This window comes from Argiope bruennichi, chromosome 1 (genome assembly GCF_947563725.1).
Source record: "Argiope bruennichi chromosome 1, qqArgBrue1.1, whole genome shotgun sequence".
In the NCBI taxonomy this organism is placed as follows: domain Eukaryota; kingdom Metazoa; phylum Arthropoda; class Arachnida; order Araneae; family Araneidae; genus Argiope; species Argiope bruennichi.
In genome coordinates, this window is record NC_079151.1 from 30,029,143 (window position 1) to 30,052,375 (window position 23,233).

Below are 23,233 nucleotides of genomic sequence, written 5' to 3' on the forward strand. Positions count from 1 at the left end.
GATTCGTGAATTTTTCACACTAACTGTATTTGTGCCGGTTGCGTCATGTAAACATCCTGTAATTTGAATGCACATGGTTTTTTGTGACTCGCTGAATATTTGTGAATATTTGTTTCTTCTCTTTTTCCAACATTACAAGGCGCCGTAGTCTTTTAAACTGTGTTTATTTATTTAATTTTTTTTATGTATTAAGTTCATTTGTCATCATGGATGTTGTGGATTCAGCAAATGGTAAATATTAGACTCCTATTATTGGTATCACATTTATTTGCAATTGGTTCTTATATTTCAAAATCTGAATTGAAATCCCATAATTTAGTGTAAATTTCTGCTTCTATAGTTAAAAATAAAATTTTAAAGAAACATATCTTTTTTTATTCACTTTCTTATTTTGGGATTTTTTATATGAAAGAAAATCATATGAACAAATGCAATTATGAAAACAAAATTTCATAAGTACAGTTAGAGCCATTAGAGAAAATTATATTCAAAGCAATTTATAAAATTTCATAATTCAGGAAAAAATTGATTGATAGTTAAATTATAAAGATATTTTTGGAAAAAATGGTATAAAAATCAATTTTTTTATGTATTGATATTTTTGGAAATTTTCTCTACAAAATGCATTTTATCTTATTTTTTGATTGATTAAAATTTGACTAAATAAAATCATTCCAAAATGTGCATCCCACCAAAATATATTTGTGTCAAATTTGTTAGCTCTAGGTGAAACATTTGTTCTAGAAAATGTGCCTAAATGCATAGACAGACACAGATTCTTTTTTATTATTATCTGAGATTATTTGTAATAAACGAATTTTATTTTTATCTTTAAAGTTTCTGAACAATCTTGCATAAAAATTTGTACTTTGAAAATCTGCAAGGAAATTGAACTTTAAGTATATCATGAGTGGCCAAATGACCATTTTCTGTGTGCATTTCTAATGTATGGATGAAGCACCAATACATTTAGTGTTAAATGATTCAATTCTATTATGCAGCTAAATTTGCAAATAAAAAATGAATAAAAGTTGAAACTGTTTTTAAAAAAACTAATGTAAATAAATAAGGTAATTTAATAATTTGATTGCTATAATTGATTTTTTATTTTATATTTAGACTTAATTCAGTTTATTAGTGATTGAAAGTGCTTGCCTTTTTTGTTGTCGATTAAGAATATGATATGTTCCCTGCATGAATAGATATATTAATTGAGAGCCTTAGCATTATATGCTGAACTTATTTTTTTAAAAGGATGTTTATTTTACATTTTAGGTATTTTATAATATTTATTTTAAAAAACTAAAATTTTATTTTTAAATATAATATAATTGAAATCCAGTTCATTTGAAAAAAATATTATATTTTATAAATGAAGTAAAAGAAAGTTACTCTTCAAAGTTGTGGAATAACATATATACCTATTTCTTGGGTAAATTTTACTGCCCTTAATGCTTGGCTAAGTTGAGAGACAGTTTTGAAGCTTAAGATGTAATAATGCAAAAATATTTATTCTATATATGTTAATTTGTTTCAGAGACATTCTGTATTCCATTTAGATATTCATTAAAATGATTGCTGTTATTTAGTGTCAAGTATAAATTTGACATTAAATTATCCTATTTTTTTAGGCAGCATTTACCAAAATAAATGCTCAATATCTGCCTTAATGCATTTTCTTCTTTTTTTTTTTTTGCAGCCAAATTAATTCAATCAATTAAGTTACGATGTTCAGAGCTAACTAAAGCTAGTTACTGATAAGCATCATCATTCTAGTTGTCTCTACTTAATTTGCTATACTCATGAACTTGATGATTTCCAATTTTATGATTAAATTTTAATTAGTGAAAAATAATTTGCATAAATAGTTTTTAGTTTTATTTTCCTTTATTTTAAATTATTATAAATCTCATAAATTAATTTGTTTTTATTAATACTAAGATGATGTATGTGTGTGGGTTTCCAGAACACTTAGAACTATGAAGAAGAGCACTTAGTCATTAGCACTTAGAACTATGAAGAACTTAGAACTATGAAATGTGGCATGTCTATACTTTCAAATGTGCATCTTGAAGTAATTTTTCTTTGCAATTTTAACTAATTAAAGTTTCGATAAAATTTCATTATTTTTCTGTAATAATTCCCAAAAATATTATTTCGGAAAAGGTTTTTACATCATTTGAAAATAAAATAAAAAAGTTTTTTTAACAGCACTTATTTAATAACCACATGGATTTTTTTTTAATATTGACAAATTTTTAAAAATATTTTCATCAAATTTTTAACAATAAATTATATTATTATTTTGCAATTTAAACTATATTCATTCTTTATATATTTAATCATATGATTTCCCCCCCTTTGTTTAAAGTTAAGAGAGAAGGATTCTCTTTTATATTTGTGTAATCTACGTGAGGAATAGAACTGTGAAGTCAGAGTATTGTGTAAATCAGGAAACAAATGAGCTAGATAATCATATTTTTAGTAATGCTGTGATGCCAAGGGACTGGTTTCCTTTCAGAAAACCCGTATACACAATAAATATTATATGTATGAAACTATTAAAATAATATGGCCTTAATGTCTATAGCTGTTTAATGCATACAAGTAGAAGAAATTAAGGACTTGAAGTTATGTCTAAGTGATGTATTTGAAACTCAATGTGACCAATATCGCCTGAAAACTAGGTTGTCATCAAAGGTGGCTAGTGTAAAAAACATTGTGCATTAAATCATTTTGCTATAAATATGTATTTTAATATTTCTGTTTACTTTTCAGGTGATTCACTGACTAATGGAAATACTTCATATGTAAAACTCGTATCAAAGCAAAATATAACCAAAGAGTATATTCTACATTTAGCTGTAAATAAGTGAGTCTGTTTTTTCCCCCCCCATAAATAAATCATGAAATTTACATTTAATAAATAGTAGGGTTTGTCTTGAATGTATGTATTTTTTTGTAATGAATATACATGCACATAGATGCAATTTTTAAAAAATTATAATTAGAATGATCTAGAATTAGATGAACTGACTCATTATATTTATAAAGTAAGAAATGCATTAGAATGAATTAACATAAAAATTTGGTTAATGACGTTGAAACTTCAAGCTTATTAGTAATTACAAATTTTAACTATTTTATGCATGCCCTAATTTTTTTTTTAATTGAAAGAAGTTACATTTAAGTTAATTACTTTGAATTATAATGAATTAAATGCCACTTGCAATGCTTTTAAATCAGTATTTTACTGCATCCTGAATTATTCATGATCATCGGAATTTTACAGCAATTTATTTAAATTTTATTTTCTTGTGTCGCAGATTAAGTATATAAAATTATTGTTCTGTTTAAACTTATAGAATGTTGATTTTATTTCTTTTGACTACTGCGTCTGAAACAATATGATATTCAAATATAAATGTTTTTATTTTATATCATCATAACTATTAGAAACTAATTTATCTATATAAAGTTGCATATGTATATGTTTCCTTGAATTTCATGCAATTCTACAAATCTTAATGGATTTGAGCAAAAATTTGCATTGCACATTATTAAAAGTGCTTGGGGTGAAGTGAAGGTGAATGTTTTTAATATTTTTCATCCATTACTTTTAAACGGGCTATTGTATTAAAAAATGTTTTTACATATTGTACAAAAAAAAAAAAAAAAATCAGTGCCATCAATTTTATTTCTGAACAGCTGTTTCTCTAATTTTAATAATTTTTTTAATTAATGTAATACAATTAGCAGTGATATTTTTTATTGCTGTTGAAGTATAAAACTTGTTTGATTGATTACATCTCTAACTCATACAGTTTGCCAATATTTAAGTTACTTTCTTCTGACATTTTCACTTCTATTTTATTATGAAGAACAAGCATCTTTTAATATGTACATTTAATAATATACCTTTAGATACTTTATTTAAAAATTTAAATTATTAATTTTATTTGTTTGATCTCATTTTGTTACTGATTTTAAGTTTTAGATTTTTTTAATATGCCCATTTGATATACATGTCTCTATTTTTTTACTTTGAGTTCACTTAATTGAGTTTTTATTATAGTATATTTTATTACACCAGCTTTAATTCATACTCTTTTGAGAAAGTTTCAATGTACATTCTCTTTTAGCTTTGCATTATCTAACTACTGACTTTTATCATCATAACTAACTCATTGTAACTTTATAATATCTAGAATTGGAGCATCTTTTTAATTATTTTTCTCATATTTTCATGGTTTAAATTCAGATATTTAATTTTGATTAAATATTATAGTTATATTGAATATCAATGTTCCTAAACAGAATAGAAGTGAGTGTGGGTGACAACTATTTACTTGTGCATTATCGGATTTTATAATTATTAGAATTCTCTTTTCTGTAGCAACATATATTAGAATGTGTATGTACTAAATCAATGTACTAATATCTTTGACTAAAGAGCCTTATTAATTGTCTTTGCTTGAAATAATGTTTTAAGTTAAAACGTTATCTCTTAAAAAAGTCAGTATGATAATATTCTCTTAGTCAGTTATATGTTGCTAAGTTATTATATAGGAACTCTACATGATCTTTATATACAAATACGAAATATTAAGGTTGAAAATGCTATTTATCAGAAAACTTTAAAGTAGTAGTTAATTGGTCATTATTAATTAGGATTGAAGGTCCAGAGAACCTCTTAGCAAGGTAATCACTATACTAAATCTTTTCAAAAATGTGCTTTTTTTATGTATTCTTTATCTATTTTAAGACCTTTTCAATTATATAATTCTTTTGTCTTCTCATACTAGTGGCACACTTGCTTTGACAGATGAAAACATAAGTATTGGATTTTAACCCATGGCTGTTTCTGCAAAGCCTTTTGTTTTATTATTGCTGTAGTTTAATTGAATTTGTGATTCATTGGTGTGTTTATGCTTCTTCATGCAGTTTTTTTTTTTTTACTATGTTCTTTTGCTGATTCATTATGTTATGGCTTGAAAATTTTCATCTATTTCTGTGTTGTTTTTTATTTTTGTTGAAACATGATTTTTTAAAATCATCTAATAGAAACTTTTAACTATGTTACAATAAAATAAATAAATAAATAAAACAAGGCTTTTAAAGAAGAATTAATTTATTATTAAGAAGGCATTTTATAAAATTCAAGAAAAATTTGGAAAATTTGTTATTTTTGATTGTATTTGAAGTGCCAGTGCTAACGTAGAAGATTTTATGTGCAAAAAGGGGTGGGGGGCCACAATTTCCAATGCTAATGACAACTTGCCATCTTATAATGCGGATAAAGGCTTATTTGTGTCATAATAAACCTAAATTTTCTTGTATGAGTGTTGAAAGATGTTATCAATTGCTTGAATTGCAAAAGTGGATTTGAAGCACAAGTGTTAAGAGTAATTATGATCCATCAACCTCTTTTATTTTAAGGTGTCATTACTGTAATTATGAATTATCTTCTTCAGAATACATAAAGAAACTATTATTATAATATGCATTAGTTTTTTTTTTTTTTATAACTATTAAAATATTTTGAATTGACTAGGTTTTTGAAATTTGGTATCTTTTTCTCAGAGACACTTGAATAAACACTCATGAAATTTTTATCACATATTTCTTAATAGATTCACTCTTGTGCCAGAAAATGGCAATTTCTGAAATATTCAGTTAAAATAAAATAAAAAAAAAACAAACTCCCATTAATATTTAAAAAAAAATTTACTTCAGTAATCTGTAGAAAAAAACTTTAATACAATTTTAGGAAAGGGAGCATAATTTTTCATTATTTAACAATGTCTGTATGGGAATAAGGATATTAAAGGCAAAATATACCTTTTCTCCGTAATTAAAGAGAAGGGGGAAGGAAAAAAGGTATAAAAATAAAGAGAAAAAGAAGAAAATTACATAGGTTGAAGGCTGTAATGCTACAATATTTTAATGAAGAAGGATTTCTCCCCTTTTAAATGACATTATTTCAGAATGTTAGTTTAACACTACATGTATCTTTTTTTTCTCAAAATCTGCTTTATACATGCTGTTGAAATTTTATCCACGTGTTTTTATATATAATTGTATAAATTGGAGTGACATTCCTCTGCTATTTCAAATGTATTTCTTAATAGAGTTGATTTTACGTTAGAAAATGGCATTTTTTGAAAAATTCTCAATGTTATCCAATTAAATTGATAAAGAATTAAATATTAAAATGTAAAATTAAAATATTAAATGAAAATTAATTAATAAAACTTATTTTATTGTTGATTTCACTCTGTACATTTATTAAGCAGGTAAAGCAACCTTATTGAAATATCAGAAATAAATAAGCCAAATGTTTTAAAAATCTCTAAAATTAATTATAGAGAATGTTTTAAATATTTCCATATATAAATAAACATTTTCATATATGAAAAGTTTATCACATCAAATGGCGAAATTTATTTCTAGAAGTTCAAAATTTCTTACTAATTATTTAATTTATATGTTGCTGTGCATTGATTTAAGAATTATCAATAAAATATTTTAGTGATATTTCTTAAATTAATGTAAATCTTTAATTAATCTAATGTAAATCTTTACATTTCAGTCAAGCCCAACCTCAGCTTGCTGTTGCTTTATCAACAAATGAAATTTTATACTTTGATGTTATGACTCAAGCAAAATCAACAACTTACAAAGGTAAAATTTGATATATGTATATATATTTTGAAATTGTTATATTTTTGTAAATTATTGGCGAATTTAATAAAAAGTTTAAAAGAATTTTGTGAATAAATATTGTATTTTCTTATGTTGAGATATTTGAATAATAATATCTAGAATAATAATTTCTATTTGATCAGATTTAAAATTAAAATGAAATATATTATTCAAAAATGTGTGCCTTCAAATTTATTTAGCTAGAAGACTCATTTAATTAATATATTATTATGGTTTTTTAAAAAAAGATTTCTAATATTGCTTACTGTACTATACTCTGTTTTAACCCTAACTTGGCAGTAGTGTATATTCTAGGCTAGCCGAATCGCAGTCGTTGTCAGGGAAACTGGGTTACTTTAAAGTACAAAGTTACTAGAAATGTAGATCGCTTGCTAAACTTTATCTCGCAAATTTTTCGCCAAATAGTAAATATTTATTTATTTTATTATATTATCACTTTTTCAGGGAATTAATTGTTTTCTTATTTTCATTATTTTTTCAATATTATTGATACATTATTTTAATAAATCATTAATGTTATTTCATTTCGTTTTAATCGTTTCTCAAAAGAAAACCCCCAATCTTTCAATATTCTGTAAAGCGTAGTTTGGCTAATGTTTTTCGAAAAGATAAACTGTATCATCGTTCACATCTTTTAAAACTGTATCTAATGTTGGGATCTCATTTCTACGAAAAAATGCATGGATTTTTCGTCAAATATTGGATAATGTAAAATCATCATATTTTACAAGACTTGAATGTTTACCTACTGAGCCAGGTCGCTTCTTTCCAGGGGTACTTAAAGGACTGGATGCCTTTATTTTTATTATTTTTTTTTTTCAAAAAGAAAACTGTTCATTGCGAAACAACTGTAAGGTGCGAAACTTTATCGACGATTTGATTGATGGAATCTTGAGGGCTTTCTCCTAGTCGAGAATAAACATTTAATATGTTTCTGCATGCCACACTTTTTGTTGGTTTCACTCGTCTTGAAGGTGTGCACAGCTTAGTCGGTGATAATACTTTCTATTTTTCAGATATTTTAGAAGTGAATAAAAATTACGAATCGAATAAATATTCTAAAATAAAAACTAATAACTACTAATGTGATTAATAGTATCAAAAATAACAGCTGGTAAAAAAGCGAGAATAAAGAAGTACGAAAGATGATAACGGTTGCGAACTGAATGAAGCTCAGTTGGCGGAAACGTAAAAGAAAAGTGCACCAAATATTTGACCTTGAAGACCGGTTCTAGCCAAAGTGGAATTCATTGTCAATCTTTTAGTTTTATTCTTTCGCTTTATTTACAAAATACTTAACAGATAAGCACTTCTAACTTGAGAATAATTTTAAATACATACTGATCAAAAAAGGATTTCTGTAATTTATGATATTATTTGATAAATTTCCGCGCATTTTAACTATTTTAAAGTCGGAATTGATGGGGAACTCTTTCCCAACGCGGAGCGTCACATTTTCTACCTTTTACAATACTGCCAAGTTAGGGTGAAACAGAGTATAATTAAATTGATTTATTTTATTCATTTTTTAAGACGGTGTTATATTTTTATTGTTTATCCATTATTATTTTGATGAGGTATTGCTCTGTCACTTGGGAGATAAAATACTGAAAACTTTGTGTAAGTTTCTTAAATTTTTGTTTCGGTACATTTAAAAGTATATATTAATGAATAAACGAAAGAACTTTAAATATGTTTGAAGGATGAAAATTAACCAAAATCATGAAAATCTTTATTTATTGATAAATATCAAATGCAAAATGACATTTTTCAAAAAAAAAAAAAAAACCCAACTTAGTGAGCATAACATTATTGCAATTCCTGTGAAAACTCACATTCTTGAAATATCAATTTTTTTATGGCAAGAACAGTTATCAAATATTGCATTGATTCTACCTGTGTTTGATGCATTATTAGGTAAATATTAACTAAAATAAAGCAAAGAGAGTAGATGGACTAAATGCAAAATAAATAAGTATTGATAAAATATCTACAGACTAATTGTATGAAATATGTCATTGTAATTTTTACAAGGAAAAGGGAAGAAAAAGTTTCCATTTCTAAATTAAAAATAATTTTCTTTTCTTTTCAGATCGGATATTTATATTATAATATATTATTATTTTTATATTATTTTCCTGCTTTATGCAATGGTAGCTCATATCTTTCACCAGCAGCAAAATTGCTGGCTTCTTACATGGTACTTATTGCATTATGCTTGAATTAAAATGGGTGTGCCTTCAAAGCACTAAAAGAAAGTAGTTTTGAATGTAATAACTTCTACAGATTTAATTATTGTAATAATGTATTTATTTGGATTAATATTTTAATGATATTATAATATGATTATGTTAGTATTTCATCATATGTTGAGGATTGCTCAAAAGTAAGATAAGAAATAATTCTTATATATTTTTAATTTTAGGTCATGAAAAATCTGTGACTGGAATAAAATTTAGCCAAGAAACTCCTAGTACATTTTACTCAAGCTCAGTTGATGGAAGTGTGCTGTGAGTTTCAGATTTAATTATTACAGTTTCTGTTATTTTCCAAATTTGCATGCTTTTTCTGATTAATCTTTTCCATCGTTCATTTTTTTTCTTCTTTAAACTTGACTTGTTTTATGTTTCTAAATTCCAGTAAAATTGAGTTTTTTTATTAATTTGTCATTCACTTCTTAGGATTGAACTTTTGTATTCTTCTATATTCTTGATAATAATACAAGAATTTAATATTTTCAGAATTAATAGCTTATTGATTGATTTATTAAATTTAGATTCCTTACTAGTTTTGCCAATTAGTAATGATTTTTTTAAAAAAAATTGGTTTTATTTATACTAATGAATTGTAAATTAAGGACTAAAAGTAGAAAAATTACTAAAATAAAAAATTGGTTTTTCGTATAGTAATAAATTCATGGCCTTTAAAAACTGATTTTGTCAAATTTATTTCAGTGTTTGGGATTCGAGGAGTGGAGCAAGTCCTGTACAAACATTTTCAGGTAAATTAGTTTACATAAAGACTTCAAATATTTTTTTGTGTAGTTATTTATTTGTCTCTTTTCAATTTTTTATGTGTTATATTTTTGCCACTAATAATCATGATTAATTTATTAATAATTTTATTTTTTTTATTGTATCCATGATAATACATTATTTGTTATTGCATGTTGTATTTTATAGTGTTTTAAGAAAATTTCTAATGTTGAAAATTAGTGAAAAACTGTGATTTTTTAAAATGATTCTAGATTATTAACTATGTTTTTCTCTTCAATTTTCTGTGAAAATTGTGTGGCTGCCATAGGGAAAAAAAAAAGTTTTACTTTAGAAATAGAATTGCTGATTCATTGTTAAGTCTAATACTTTTCGTATTTTTAATTTCCTAATGAAGATAGTTTGAATGAATCGTTTTATGTTTACATAATTCATATTTCACTTTTATGGTACATTCAGTGATATAGTAAAAAATAAAAACTAGTCTTTAATAATTTCTAAAATTTTAATGAAGTCTTATGAATCAAACTATAATTTTTTCAGACGATAGTGATGGTCCTGCAAAACCTCTTACTTGTTTTGATTTAAACTCAGATGAGGCATATGTCTGTGCTGGTACAGAACTCATTCGGCAGGACTCTTTTCTGTTATTTTGGTATTCATTTTTTTAATATTTTTATATTAAATAATATTAGTCAAAATGTGCTTAATGTATATTTTTTTAATATTTATATTTTTACTTACATTTTTTAAAAGATGTGTAATATAATGTTAATTATATTTTGTTGTAATCTAAAATGGTTTTATATAATGAAAATATAATATTAAGGCTAAAGTTTAAATCTCTGATATTTTTATTTTAAAATTTACTGTGGGAAAAAAATTATGAATTATTATTATTTATCCTTAAATAATACTAATATTTACTGGAAAAAGACATTATTTATAAAATGTTTGTTATAATTGTACTCCAGAAATTATGAACTTTCTAAATAGTAAAGATCTTTTACTAAAAATTGTACACACATAAATATAGAGAGCATGAGTAATTTGTAATAAAACAGAAGATCCCAGTTTTTTTTTTTTCCCAAACTTTTGTGTTAGAATATGAAATAGTAATAATAATAATTTGTCAAAGAAATCTATCCAATAACTGTAAACTCCAGAACTTTGAATTTATGTTTGAGTCTAAAGAATGTTTTATAGAAATCATTGAAAAAGAAATATCTCTTACAGAATTTTTTTTTTAATTGAAAATTTCACAAAATGTTAAACCATGCTTTGTTCTTCATTGGAAATTTGAAATTGCAATAGATAAAACTTTTATGAAGCATTTTATAGTTGAATGCCTACTAATTGTAAGATTCAACCATGTCCATATTTATGAAGTATCATGACTGAAGTATATCAAATTTAATGGTGTTTGCTTGAAAAATAATTGTGAATTGAAGCTAAAAGTATTTTTATGGAAGAATCTTAAGGAAGAGATGCCTCAATCTTCTTCATTACAAAACAATAAAGCACAATAAAGTTTTACTTTTTTTCTCATATTGCATGATTTCATTTGTAAAACAAAAAGTCAAACCCCAATTTGCTTTTTGTTGAAAAAAAAAGCTTAAAAAATTAAATATTATTAAAAATAGTAGATAATGGATGTAATTTGAAAAAAATAAATAAAGTATGATTAGTTTCTTCTTTGAGTTGAGTAACTTGTGCCGCTCTCTTTTTATATTCATTAGGCACACATCTTTAGTTCAATAGAAGATGCAATTTGGTTGTATGTTATATTTGTTAGGGTGAAATATCTGATGTCTAGTTTGGCAAAAATATTCTAGTTCTGGTGCCATCGTGCCATAGTACAAAATTATATTAGTTCTAATAAAAAGACTTAAAGAATTGGTCATTATTCTAACAAATCAAATCAATATGACTTGAGTGAGAGCTGTGGAAGTTTGTCAGCATTCATTGTCAATGATGTTTTTTTTTTTTTTTTTTAATGAATTACATTTGTTTTCCCAATGTTGATAAAAGTTTTTTTTTTTTTTTGAGAATAAATTGGATTACTTTCAGTCCATTTATATTCTAAGTCAATTTACTATGGGACTGCACACATTTCATTTTAATTTCCAAGATATTCATTAGTTCTTGTTAAATTAGTTATCAAAATTAGAAAATGAGTATCATATATTTACATTTAACCAACAAGTTTATAAGTATTCATCATTGAATGCTAAATGATTAGATGCATTGCTTTTTTTTGTCAATATTTGAAAATCTCATACTAATACTTATTCTATGTGTAAATTTTATAGGGATAGGAGAACAGGAATGAATGTTGGAGGCTATTGGAATTCCCATACTGATGAAATTTCTCATGTAAATCTTTAATTTATTCATTCAAATGAAATGTCGTAAATAAGGGGTCTATTATCTAAAATTGCTTTTGTTTAATTGTTTTAATTGTAATATTTGCTAAAATTGTTTTAAATCAAAGATCATCAAGCAATTCAAACATTGTGAATAGTACATCTTTATAATATATTAAAACCTAATGTATAAATGTATTTATTATATCTTAAGAACAAATATTTGAGTATCATTTTTTTTTTATTTAGTTAAGAATTAGGTTATTTAGAAATTTTAAAATTCATATTAGAATTAGAATTATTTTCATATTATACATACGTACAGAATTTAAAGAAAATAATAATGAAATAAAAAAGTTGTTTTTAACATTCCTAAATATTTTTGTATAATTGTCAAATTTTGTATAATTGAAAAATTAACTGAACTTTTTTGTTGCATAATATGAGTTTGGCCCACTTTTATTTTTAAATTCTTTTTTTATGTCTTCAGGTACAATTTCATTCAAGTTGCAATTATGGATTAGCCAGTTCATCAGTGGATGGTCTTATCAACATATATGATTTAACTCAGAATAATGAGGATGAGGCATTGACAAATACTCTTAACACTGAAACATCTGTGGTAAACGTCTAAGAATTATTAATTATACATCTTCCTTCTTTCTTTGGGATTATTTTCTTTTCTATATTTTGCTGTTTTGTTTCCTCAATGTAAATTAATTGATAAAGCTGTTTATTAGCTTTTTAATTTTTATAACATAATGATTGATAGCCTGAGAGCCATTCAGAGTTCAAATATTTTTCAAGTACATCTTTTTTTTTTTTTAATGCAAATGTTGTGTGAAAATTCAAGAAAATATGACATCTCAGTAAAAAAATGACAGCTTATTTGATTTAATTAAAACTATATACTTCATATTTTCAGAATGAAGAAAATAATGCAAAAAATATATGCTGCAATATAAAATACTACAAAATAAAACATAAAAGGACAAATAAATAAATGCAAAGAGTCAGTAAATTAAAATTCTAGAACATGATACAAGATAAATACTTGAGGACATTATGAAATGAAGTGACTAGGAATAATATTTATATAAATTATAATTCTTCTACATGTAATATTTATATGCAAATCTGTTTAAATGCTGTGTTCAAAATCTACTTAATAAATATATTTTTTGTCAAATGTCATCAATCACAGATTTATTCCATCAAAAATATAAAATAACATTTGATAAACTGATTATTTTGTTTTATTTGTATTATATTTTAGAATTGGATCAGAATCGGAAATGTATTTCTAATTATTTGTAATTATTGACTTATATAGCAGTCATAATCTTGTGATATTCTGAATTGCTCTTTCTTATTTACTTGTAATGAAAATATGATATGAGCATGCATATGCACTCGTACACAAAATAGGTAAAAGTTTTGCTAACTCGTCTAATTAAAATGAAATAAAAAAATACCTGTTTGGTATTTAAAACATAATGATAAGAGTATTTAACTTATTGTTTACGATTATGAGGTATGAAAAGGGTTAAGGGGTTTTAAAATTTCCTTTAAAAATGTTTTAATGAGTAATGAAGATGACCATTTTTCAAGCCATGTATAATTGTTACATAATTGTGTTTTAAAACATGATATTTTCTAATAATAGCAATTTTAATTATGATTAAATTTATGTTATTTGAATCCTGTATCATCTAAAGTTCTTTCATTGTAATCTTTGAAATTTAGTTGTAATCTATTAGTTATATTAACAAATGAATATTTTCTTTTATATTATTTCAGAATAAGTTTACATGGGGACCTGATGATCATATTTCATGTATTACTGGTACAGAAGAATACCAATTTTGGTCAGCTGCACAAGTAAGTTAACTTTTGTAACTTTCTTGTTATTCATTTTTTTTTCCTTTCATTATTTCATATATATTTTAGTATGTCTGAATTTTTCATCTTAATTGGATGAATGCTAGAATTTATATAAGATTATTCTTCATTTGCTAAAGTTTATTAACTTAATGATGATAAAATTAAACTTTAGTAATTCTTTTTTATTAATGCATAATATTATAATGCTCAGGCTCACTAATTTAAGAATATTCAATCGACATACTTCTTAAGGATTTATTTGGAATAGTGTATTCAAGTAAATCAATCTTAAGCTCTTTCTTAAAAATCAAAAATGAAATTCTCTTTAGAAACAGTCAATTTTTGAAGTTGTAGATTTACTTATCAAAGCATGAATGAAAGAAGATGAAAAATGAATGAAGAATGAAAATGGAATGTTTAAAATTTGGTCAAAAAGAATACTGGGTTGCTTAACTCTGAAAATGGATGGAATTTTATTTTATAGGAAGTTTGACTTGGCAAACATTATTTTTTATTATTTTTTTAATGTCAATAACGGGTTTTGAAATCATTATTCCTCATTATTATTTCCATCTCTTTCATTTGATATGTGTTCCTTAACAAAAATGTATTGATCTTTCATGACTTTTGAATGTATTGTTGACTTGAATTAATGGTTTTTAATAACTCAAAAAGTATTCTTGATTATGCTAATTCAAACATAGTATAAGCAATAAACTTTTTGTTAAAAAATTTTAATTCAGAAATTGTGTTTTATATCCATTGTTTTTTAAGCTGCATTCCAATTCCTGCAATTTTGATTCCACATTAAAAATTAGCCTTTAAAACTAAGAAGGCTATAACAATGAAAGACCTTAAAGAAGAACATCTGTATCAAATACTAAAAATCGATCATTTTTAGGAAATTAAAAAAAAATGAGAAAGTAAAAAAATGTGTGTAAAAAATAATGTAAAGTGCTTCAAAGTTTTGAACTTATTGTTGAATGAACTTGTTTATTGCTTTCAATGAATTATTATAAGAATTTGAATGTGATATTCATACATATTTGTTTTATATTGAATGTTCAGTCCTTTCTTTTTCCTAATTAATTCTGTAAGTTATTTTAATTTGTTATATAATTTTATGTGCATTCTGTCCTAGTTTGGAGGTTGCATTTTTGCTATTTTCATTTCTAAATTAGTCACTTTTGTTAGTCTGTTTGTATTTAATTTCAATTAAAAATCTTAGATATAACTTCATATCTATGATTTTGTCAACAAAATATTTTAAAGCACCAAATTGTTGTAGGCATTGAAGCCATTGTGCGGAAGCCAAACATAGAATCTTTCAGAAATCAAAATAGGTTTGCATCTACCAGATGTGGGGTACTTAAGTCAAAATAAATTCAAAGGTTTTTCAGACACATAACGTTTATTGACAAATGGACAACATAAACACAGATACACTTATAATAATCACATGACTAAGCCAAGATTACAAACCATACTGTATATATCATGCAGCTCACAGGCTGACGTTGCAACATTGCCACCTGGCGGCGGTTACATTTCGCTTTGCTTTACAACAGCCATATTACTTGCATGATAGTTAAATTTATATCATTAAAAAGAACATTTTTAAAATGTTAACTTTCTGTATTTTTGAAAGTTATTACAAAAAGAGACATAGATCATGCTTAAGTTTTAATTATTTAAAATTTTTAGAAAAATTGTACCAAGGTACATATTTTTCATACTTTAAAATATAGCTGATCCTAGTTTGATAGTTCTAGATTAAATGGTCTGTCCTATAGAATATTAACAAACATAGACATATATTTTCCTTTATTATTAATAGAGATATTTCTTTATGTTTCATAATTACTATATATGATTTATTTTTGCCTTTATATTTCTCTGTTGTTATTTATTTATTTATAGAAAGAACATCTTGGAACTTTTATTTGTACTTTAAGACAAAACTGCAAGTTTTTTTTTTTTTTTTTTTTTTTTTTTACTAGTTACAGTATTAATCCATTTGGATCATTAATGGTTTTGTCCCTCATAGTTATTTAAATTATCCTGAGGTGATAAACTTTTATAATTAAATATCATGTATATCTGGGTGATGATGAGCATTCAGAATAATTATATATAGCATATAAAACACTATGCAAGAGATTTTTATTATAAAATACATGAGTTTTTAAAATCAGGATCTGCATTGTCAAATTTTCCATTTTAATATGTATTTGCATTGCAGATGATTCTTAAGTTTAAATTGTAGATGTGTTTTCTTAGTGTGTGAGTATGAATTTAAATGGATATCAAAATTCATATAAGAGCACAAGAGAAGAATGCAATGGAAATATTAAGTATAAAAAATAGGTTTTAATTATATCAAACTTCTGATTTATTGCTGCAACTTGCACAAAATGAAAGCAGAAATTTTAAAATCAAAAGAACTATTGTATGCTCTCTTATAAATTTTTCAAGATTTTGCTTCATTGAATATTAATACAATGTCACATACCAATTTTTTCATAAATTGAATATTTGATAGATAAATTAATATTTTTCTTTTTCTTTTTTTAAAACCCATTCCTCAAATAATCTACTCTATTGTTGAATTTGTTTTTAATTTTTTTTTTTTTTCAGACTAGTCCTACTTTATCTATGACAAGAGATGATTTGACAGATCTCTCTGAGGTATGTAGTTTTTCAAGATAATATAAATTTGCAATCTCTTAAAATGGTTCTATCTTATGCTTGTAATTATTAGTATTATAATTAATTAATATATTATGAAATAGGGTTATAAATCTTTATTGCCATCTGAAATGTTTGCCTTTAAAATTGTATTTTAAAAAATGCTTTGAATGTAACTTTAATTTATAAAATAACATGTTTATATATTTTAAAATTACAATTAACAATTTATTCATTTAATAAAATTTAATTTGTCAGTTAATAAATTTCTGCTGAAAATTGCTAATCAATTATAAAAAAATAATTATGTAATTTTATAATCTCTATTTACTTTTCCTGTTATGTGCTATGTGTGTGATAAAAGAACTAATGAATGAGAAGCATTAATTGTGAAATTATTTAGAATTTGTGTCTTCTCCATGATGTCATATGTTAAGTGATCACTAAACAGTACTGAAATTAAGAAATAAGGTTACATCCATTGTGAAGGTGGTATTTCATGCAATCAAATTTTCCTTTCTTTATGCTTTTACAAAGCACAAGTTCTCAATAATGCTGAGAAACATGACTTGGTTTTTCGTACATAAAATCTCTGTGAATTTAGGATAAAAAAGTTGCGAAAAAAAAAAATGTAAATTATTTTTGAACAAAATTGAAGGTATATCACTAATAAAGTTTAATCATTGTTTGAAGATTATTGCTTTAATTCGTAGAAAGGGGGTGGCTGCAATTATTTTTTCACTGATCTTATTCTTTAAAACCGATATTCAAAAAAATATATACTTTCTTACACTATTTAGTAACAGATGCTAATTTGTATGCATATGTTCTGGTGAATAATATTGTTATATACTTTCAGTGTAAAATCGATTATTTGGTTGATACTTTCCTGGCTAATCAGTCATTTTATCTTGTTAGTGGAACAAACGAGTAAGCATTATTCTTGTTTTTAATTATAGTATTTTATCTATAAGTGAAATTATTTCAATTGAATAAGTATTGATAAATGAATGTATATTATATATATATAATGAATGTATATATATATATATTTTATATCCTTTTCATGCTATATATGATAAAGTATGTTTAGGCATTTTATTTGGAACAAAATATGCAATATTCTGTTTTTTCACAGTATTTTTTTTTTAATTATTCATATTACTTATAACATTTTAACTGTTTTTAAAAATATTTTTTAACATTTATGAAAGCCTATTATCTCTTAAGTATCAAAAAGTGAAGGGGCTATTACTGGAAAACGAATAATTTAAAGTTAGAATTTCTACAAAAATATCAAATCAAGTACTGCACTAAAAACATTCATAAGTTTCAAATGCAACAATTGAAATGGATTGCATAATATGTTTTAATATCAGTTTATGCCACTTCAAATATAATAAAGGGAAATAGGACAGTAAATTAGAAATGTTTCTTATTGTGCCATGGAAAGCAGATGAAAGCTAATTAGCTATAACTTATGCCTATTGATAGAATGTATCTCCCAAACAAAGATTGAAACATTTAGTCCATTTGTTACTATTTGTATTATTCAAATTTATCTAATAGTTGATATTAGTTATTCCATTATCGCAAATTTCAGTTACTAATTGGTGCACAGTATTCTTATATTTAAATAAATGACATTTCCTCTATATACTATGTCATTATCAATTGTTAATCATTGGATATAAAAACGATTTTGCATAATTTTCAGTTCATGTATTTCAAGAGGAAAATTAATTTCTTATATTGTTCAATATTATAAAGTACTTGAAACTTGTGAGATTTTCTGTTGCTTAAATTAATAAAAAGTATTTTGTAACGAACATGAAAAATTATAACTTTGAGATGTAATTTTATGACAATATTTTTTGGAAAAAAAAAAAGGCCACATTATACTTATATTAAGTTTGTGAAAGTTATTTTATTTTATGTTAAAATAAAAATTATGAAGCATATGCTTTGTATCTTTTTAGTGGCTCTCTTCATTTGTACCGTCAAAAGAAAAAACACTTAAAACCAGCTAATGTTCTTAATAATGGTCATACGGATATTGTAAGAGCTATTATTCCTATTAAGGTAAGTGCAGTTGATTAGTATTACATTATGTGAGAAGATTGGCTTTTTAAATTTTATCCAGAGTTTTATCAAATTATGTAAGCCAATGTACATTCTAAAGGAAATAACCATCTACGATTTTTAAAGATACAACATGCTTTCTTTGAAGATTCTCAATTTTAGTGTATCTTGCAATGTATAAATTTCTATATCCATAAACTCTTAATTTTATAAATTTTCATTGGTAAACCATTTTTTCTTAACTGAATACAGATATTATGTCTGGATACATATGTTTTTCTGTATTGACAAAATTTAGGAAAGTATTTTTATTAAATTGGATAAAAATAAATGGCTTTTAAAACTGAGATAGTTATATTTTACAGTTACTCATTTCGTATTGTGTTGTGGCACTTCCTGTCTTCAGTTGATATATTGCCCAGTTATGAGGCAAGATAGAAACAATATACTAATTAAATTAATCTTTACTGAAAAAAAAAATGTTCATCTTCTCAAATTGTTTTTTAAAAACCATTTTTAAGCAGAAAATAAAAGCTGATAGCTGCAGCTTATGTTTGTTAATGTTCAAATTTCTTTTTTATTAAATAGTGTTAGCGTAAAGACAGTCATACCAGGTGTATCTTCTTATTAAAATAAAATAATTTCCAATAATTCTACTTCTGTAATATTTTATCATATACATAATAGATTTTTAATTCTATTCACCTAATGAAAATTGAATGAACCATGATGTTTCAATATACTAATACCACTTGAATTGACCTTCTAAATTGTGCCAATATAAACCTGAACTGATGACTACAACCTTCATAAAGACTGCTTGAAAAAAAAAATGAAATATAAGAATATTATTTCAATATAACAAGTGAATGGGGGAGGAATAATATGTGCATTGCATCACTCTGAAAAAACATTCAGAAGCTATTTGTTTTTATGGAAAATAATATTTAGTTAGAAAAATAATGACAAATCACATACTAATGGTACATTATTTAACCAACATTAAATGAGAGCAAATTTTGATTTTTTTTAATCATCTGGATAGCTATCAAATTAGTACTTGAAATATGTTAATAAGTACTTCATTGTGTTGAAATTGTAGCAAATAGCGAATATTAAATTTAATTTTTCAACAATGCAGCAAATAGATATAGCCAACAATCAGTATAATTTGAATTGTTTCTGAAAATTGATTAAAATTTATTATTAAAATTATAACAATTTTAATAATAAATTTTACTCAACTTTCAAAAAAAAAAAAAAAATTCAACATGAAAATATTGAACAATTATAATAAAAATACTTTCTCATTTTAAAATTTTTTTTATCTCACTAATTTCTTCAAATAAAAAAAAATGAAACAGATTTTTGTATTTAAAGTAATATTTAACATTTCTTGAAAAGAATATATATTTTTCAAACTGATAAAAATTTGTTGTTAAAATTATTATTACATGTCCTGACTATTGGAAATGTTCTTTAATTCAACTTATTCGCTTTTATTTCAAGGCAATAAAAATTTTTTTTGTAAACACATTTTACATGCATTGGTTTGTGGGTTATTCACTCGACTCAAGGAGAAATTTTCAAATTCAAAATTTACTCTCATTTAGTGTTGGTAAGTTATTGTTTCATATGTATGTAATTTGCCATTATTTTGCTAATTTCTTAAAATCTTCTGATTAAGTGAAGAATTTTTGAATAATGACAACATACATATTATTGGGATTCCGATTCATTTATGATATATAAGGAAATTATTCATTACGATAATATGTTCCCCAGTTTTTTGGGACATAATAATCGCCTCTTCAATGTGTGTTCTGTGATATACTGATCCATTTTAGAAGTCCAGTTTAAGAAATTTTGCTAAATGCTGAAAAATTGCATATTACAGCCTAGTAATAACCACTATAATCAATGGGATCCTAAAGTTTATTGTTAGAAGTAAAAGAATTTTGAAAATCTTCCCTTTTTATTTGCACATTACTTGTTTACACATATTTTAGAAGTTTATTGATTTCTTATATTGCTTATAGTCTATCTTCTCAGTGCTTTTTTAAAATCAAAGCTTTGAGGATTTAGAGTCTGAGTTATTGGCAACTTTTACACTGTAAGTTAAATTGAATTAAGAAAAAATATTGTTACTTATTCTAATTCATACATTTTTGTGTTTAATTTCAGGGAAATTGTCTAGTTACAGGTGGAGAAGATGGTCAACTATGTACATGGAGAATATCTTTATAGCAGTAGCGATCACCTTCCATTTTTGTACAAAGTTAATAAAATTTTTAATTTACTTGCGTTTAGTTTATTTGTTTTTATAATAGATAATGAAATATATTTATTATCAATTCTTGACAGGAGTCCTCCCCTTGCAAAAATTACAAAAATGCATTTACATTTTTTTTTATAAACAGTAATTTATTGTTTGCATATCACAGAGTTTATCATAGTCCAGTTGTTAATTTCTAAATTCTTAGAAGTATCGTATACTTTCCTTTAGAAAAATGCTTTATTTAACATATTAAAAACTTTTAGGATTAAAACTAATTGACATTTAAAATTTTTATTATCATTTTATCAGACCCTTCAGGGAAGATCCAACAATTAGCTGATGAGATGGTCATTAATTGGCCTAAAATTTTGACCAGTTCTAGTTGTATCTTAGTGCAACTCTTTTTTGTTTAAAATGTCAATATTTTACTAAGTATTAGAAATAAAATCAGGGGATTATTTAAAAAATTAAAGAAACTTTTAATTATTTACTCAAATATAAATCTAATTGGACCCATTCTAAATGACTTTACTTTTAGCATTTAGAATAATTTCCCATTAAAGTGCATGCTTTCTTTATTGATTTAGAAATTAACTGTTGGCTACAATTAGTGTAGACATTTTATATAGTTTTTCAAGACACATCTCTGCTCTCAACTTCTTATCTCTGAAATAAATTCAGTTTCATGCTTTCAAAAATTAAATTCAAAACTGATTAATTTTGAAAAATAGCTCACTTTAAGTTTTTTTATTCCACTCAACTGAGAATACTATTTTCACGTTTTTAGAAGCTGTAAGTTTTAATTTCACAACTGGCTTATAAATGACTGTACAGTTAATCTTTAGATTATGGACTAGAAAATCATTTTTATATTTTGATGAAGATTTACTGAAAATTGCTTTTCTCTATTTTTAAATAACTGAAAGATAAAGCCTGAAATTTTTCTGTTATGTTGAAAGTACAAGGGAAAAAAAAACTATATTAAATCATAGTATCTCCTTTAACCTGCGGGCCAGGAAACTACATGCAAAATAAACAGAGAAAAAATAGAATTTAGCATCCATCCTAGGAGTTGATACTAAAAGGGCTTGTCCAGAATTGGATAATTTCAATCGTGGCAATGTAATCAGTATTCTTTCAGAATACTATACATTTTTAATTACTTGAAGAGAGAAAAGAAAAAAATAGACTTCTTACAAAAAGCCTTACCTTCAACCACCTGTGGAGTTACTATTCTTGTTTTGTCTTGGTAGGAACAAAATCTGCTCATCATACACGTTAGCAGGGATCAAAACCATCAATGTAAATAGACAAATTATTTTGAAGGGAAGAGAAAGAGAAATTCTAATCATTTAAAAATGTAGTATTCGTATCAACCTATAAGAAAATTAAAAGGAGAAAGTGAAAAAATGATGCAGCATTTGTCAGAATTAGACCCAATTCTGACTCATGCTAAGTGTCTATATACGTAGGCAGCCTAGTAGTCAATGAAACACAGGCTTAATGCGATGTCTTTTCCCGTCTAATAGCAGAAAATTGCTTAAAGATTATAAAAACACACTCAAGTATCAAGTTATATAATAATTATTCTATATAGTCAGAAATCACCAAACTGGCGAAATTTTTTATTGTCTCTTTTTCTGTTGCCGTTTCAACAGACAAGAATAACATATATAAATCTCAACACGTGAATTGTGGCAGTTCAAGAATCCATCGCTTCTATCAAAAATGCAGCATTTGTATCACATTTTTGCTTTCAGGTATATATTAAAAAAAGGAATTGTCTAAAATTTCTAACTCGAGATTACGGATAATCTGTATGTTATAGACTTTTTTAAAAACTTCTGTCTATCTAAGAACAAAATCATCTGAAAAATTTTATCTATCTAAAAACAAAACTCAAACACTTTACAGATGAAGTTTAGTTTAGTTCAGTTATATTAACGTCACATTTTTTAAAAGCAACACTAGGGCTATTTTGGGACGGACATTAATTAATTTGGAACGGTAATTTTGAACCGCTGTCAGATGACGATAGCGACATCTGAACTGGCACCTCCCTCTTCCCGAACCACACTAGCGGCTGGACATTTGGCTCCGCTAGTGTGGTTCGATTCTAGTGTGATTTTAAAGTGCACCGGACCCACTTACACGACGGTTCTTCGGTGGAAGCGGGTCTCGAACCTGAAACACTCCGGTTCCGAAGCCGAGACCTT

At 25.1% G+C, this 23,233-nt stretch overlaps 1 protein-coding gene across 1 annotated transcript; it reads left to right on the top strand.

The window, feature by feature from the left end:
• The first annotated feature begins 55 nt into the window (after nt 1–55).
• On the top strand, nt 56–21,038 carry LOC129981683 (WD repeat-containing protein 89-like). Its single transcript, XM_056092625.1, has 13 exons — nt 56–231; nt 2,779–2,872; nt 6,593–6,684; nt 9,152–9,236; nt 9,681–9,727; nt 10,263–10,374; nt 12,032–12,095; nt 12,576–12,707; nt 13,886–13,966; nt 16,607–16,657; nt 17,517–17,587; nt 18,637–18,739; nt 20,924–21,038. Exons 1-13 carry the CDS (start codon nt 207–209, stop codon nt 20,984–20,986), a joined length of 1,020 nt encoding a protein of 339 aa, XP_055948600.1. The 5' UTR covers nt 56–206; the 3' UTR covers nt 20,987–21,038.
• The last annotated feature ends 2,195 nt before the right edge of the window (nt 21,039–23,233 follow it).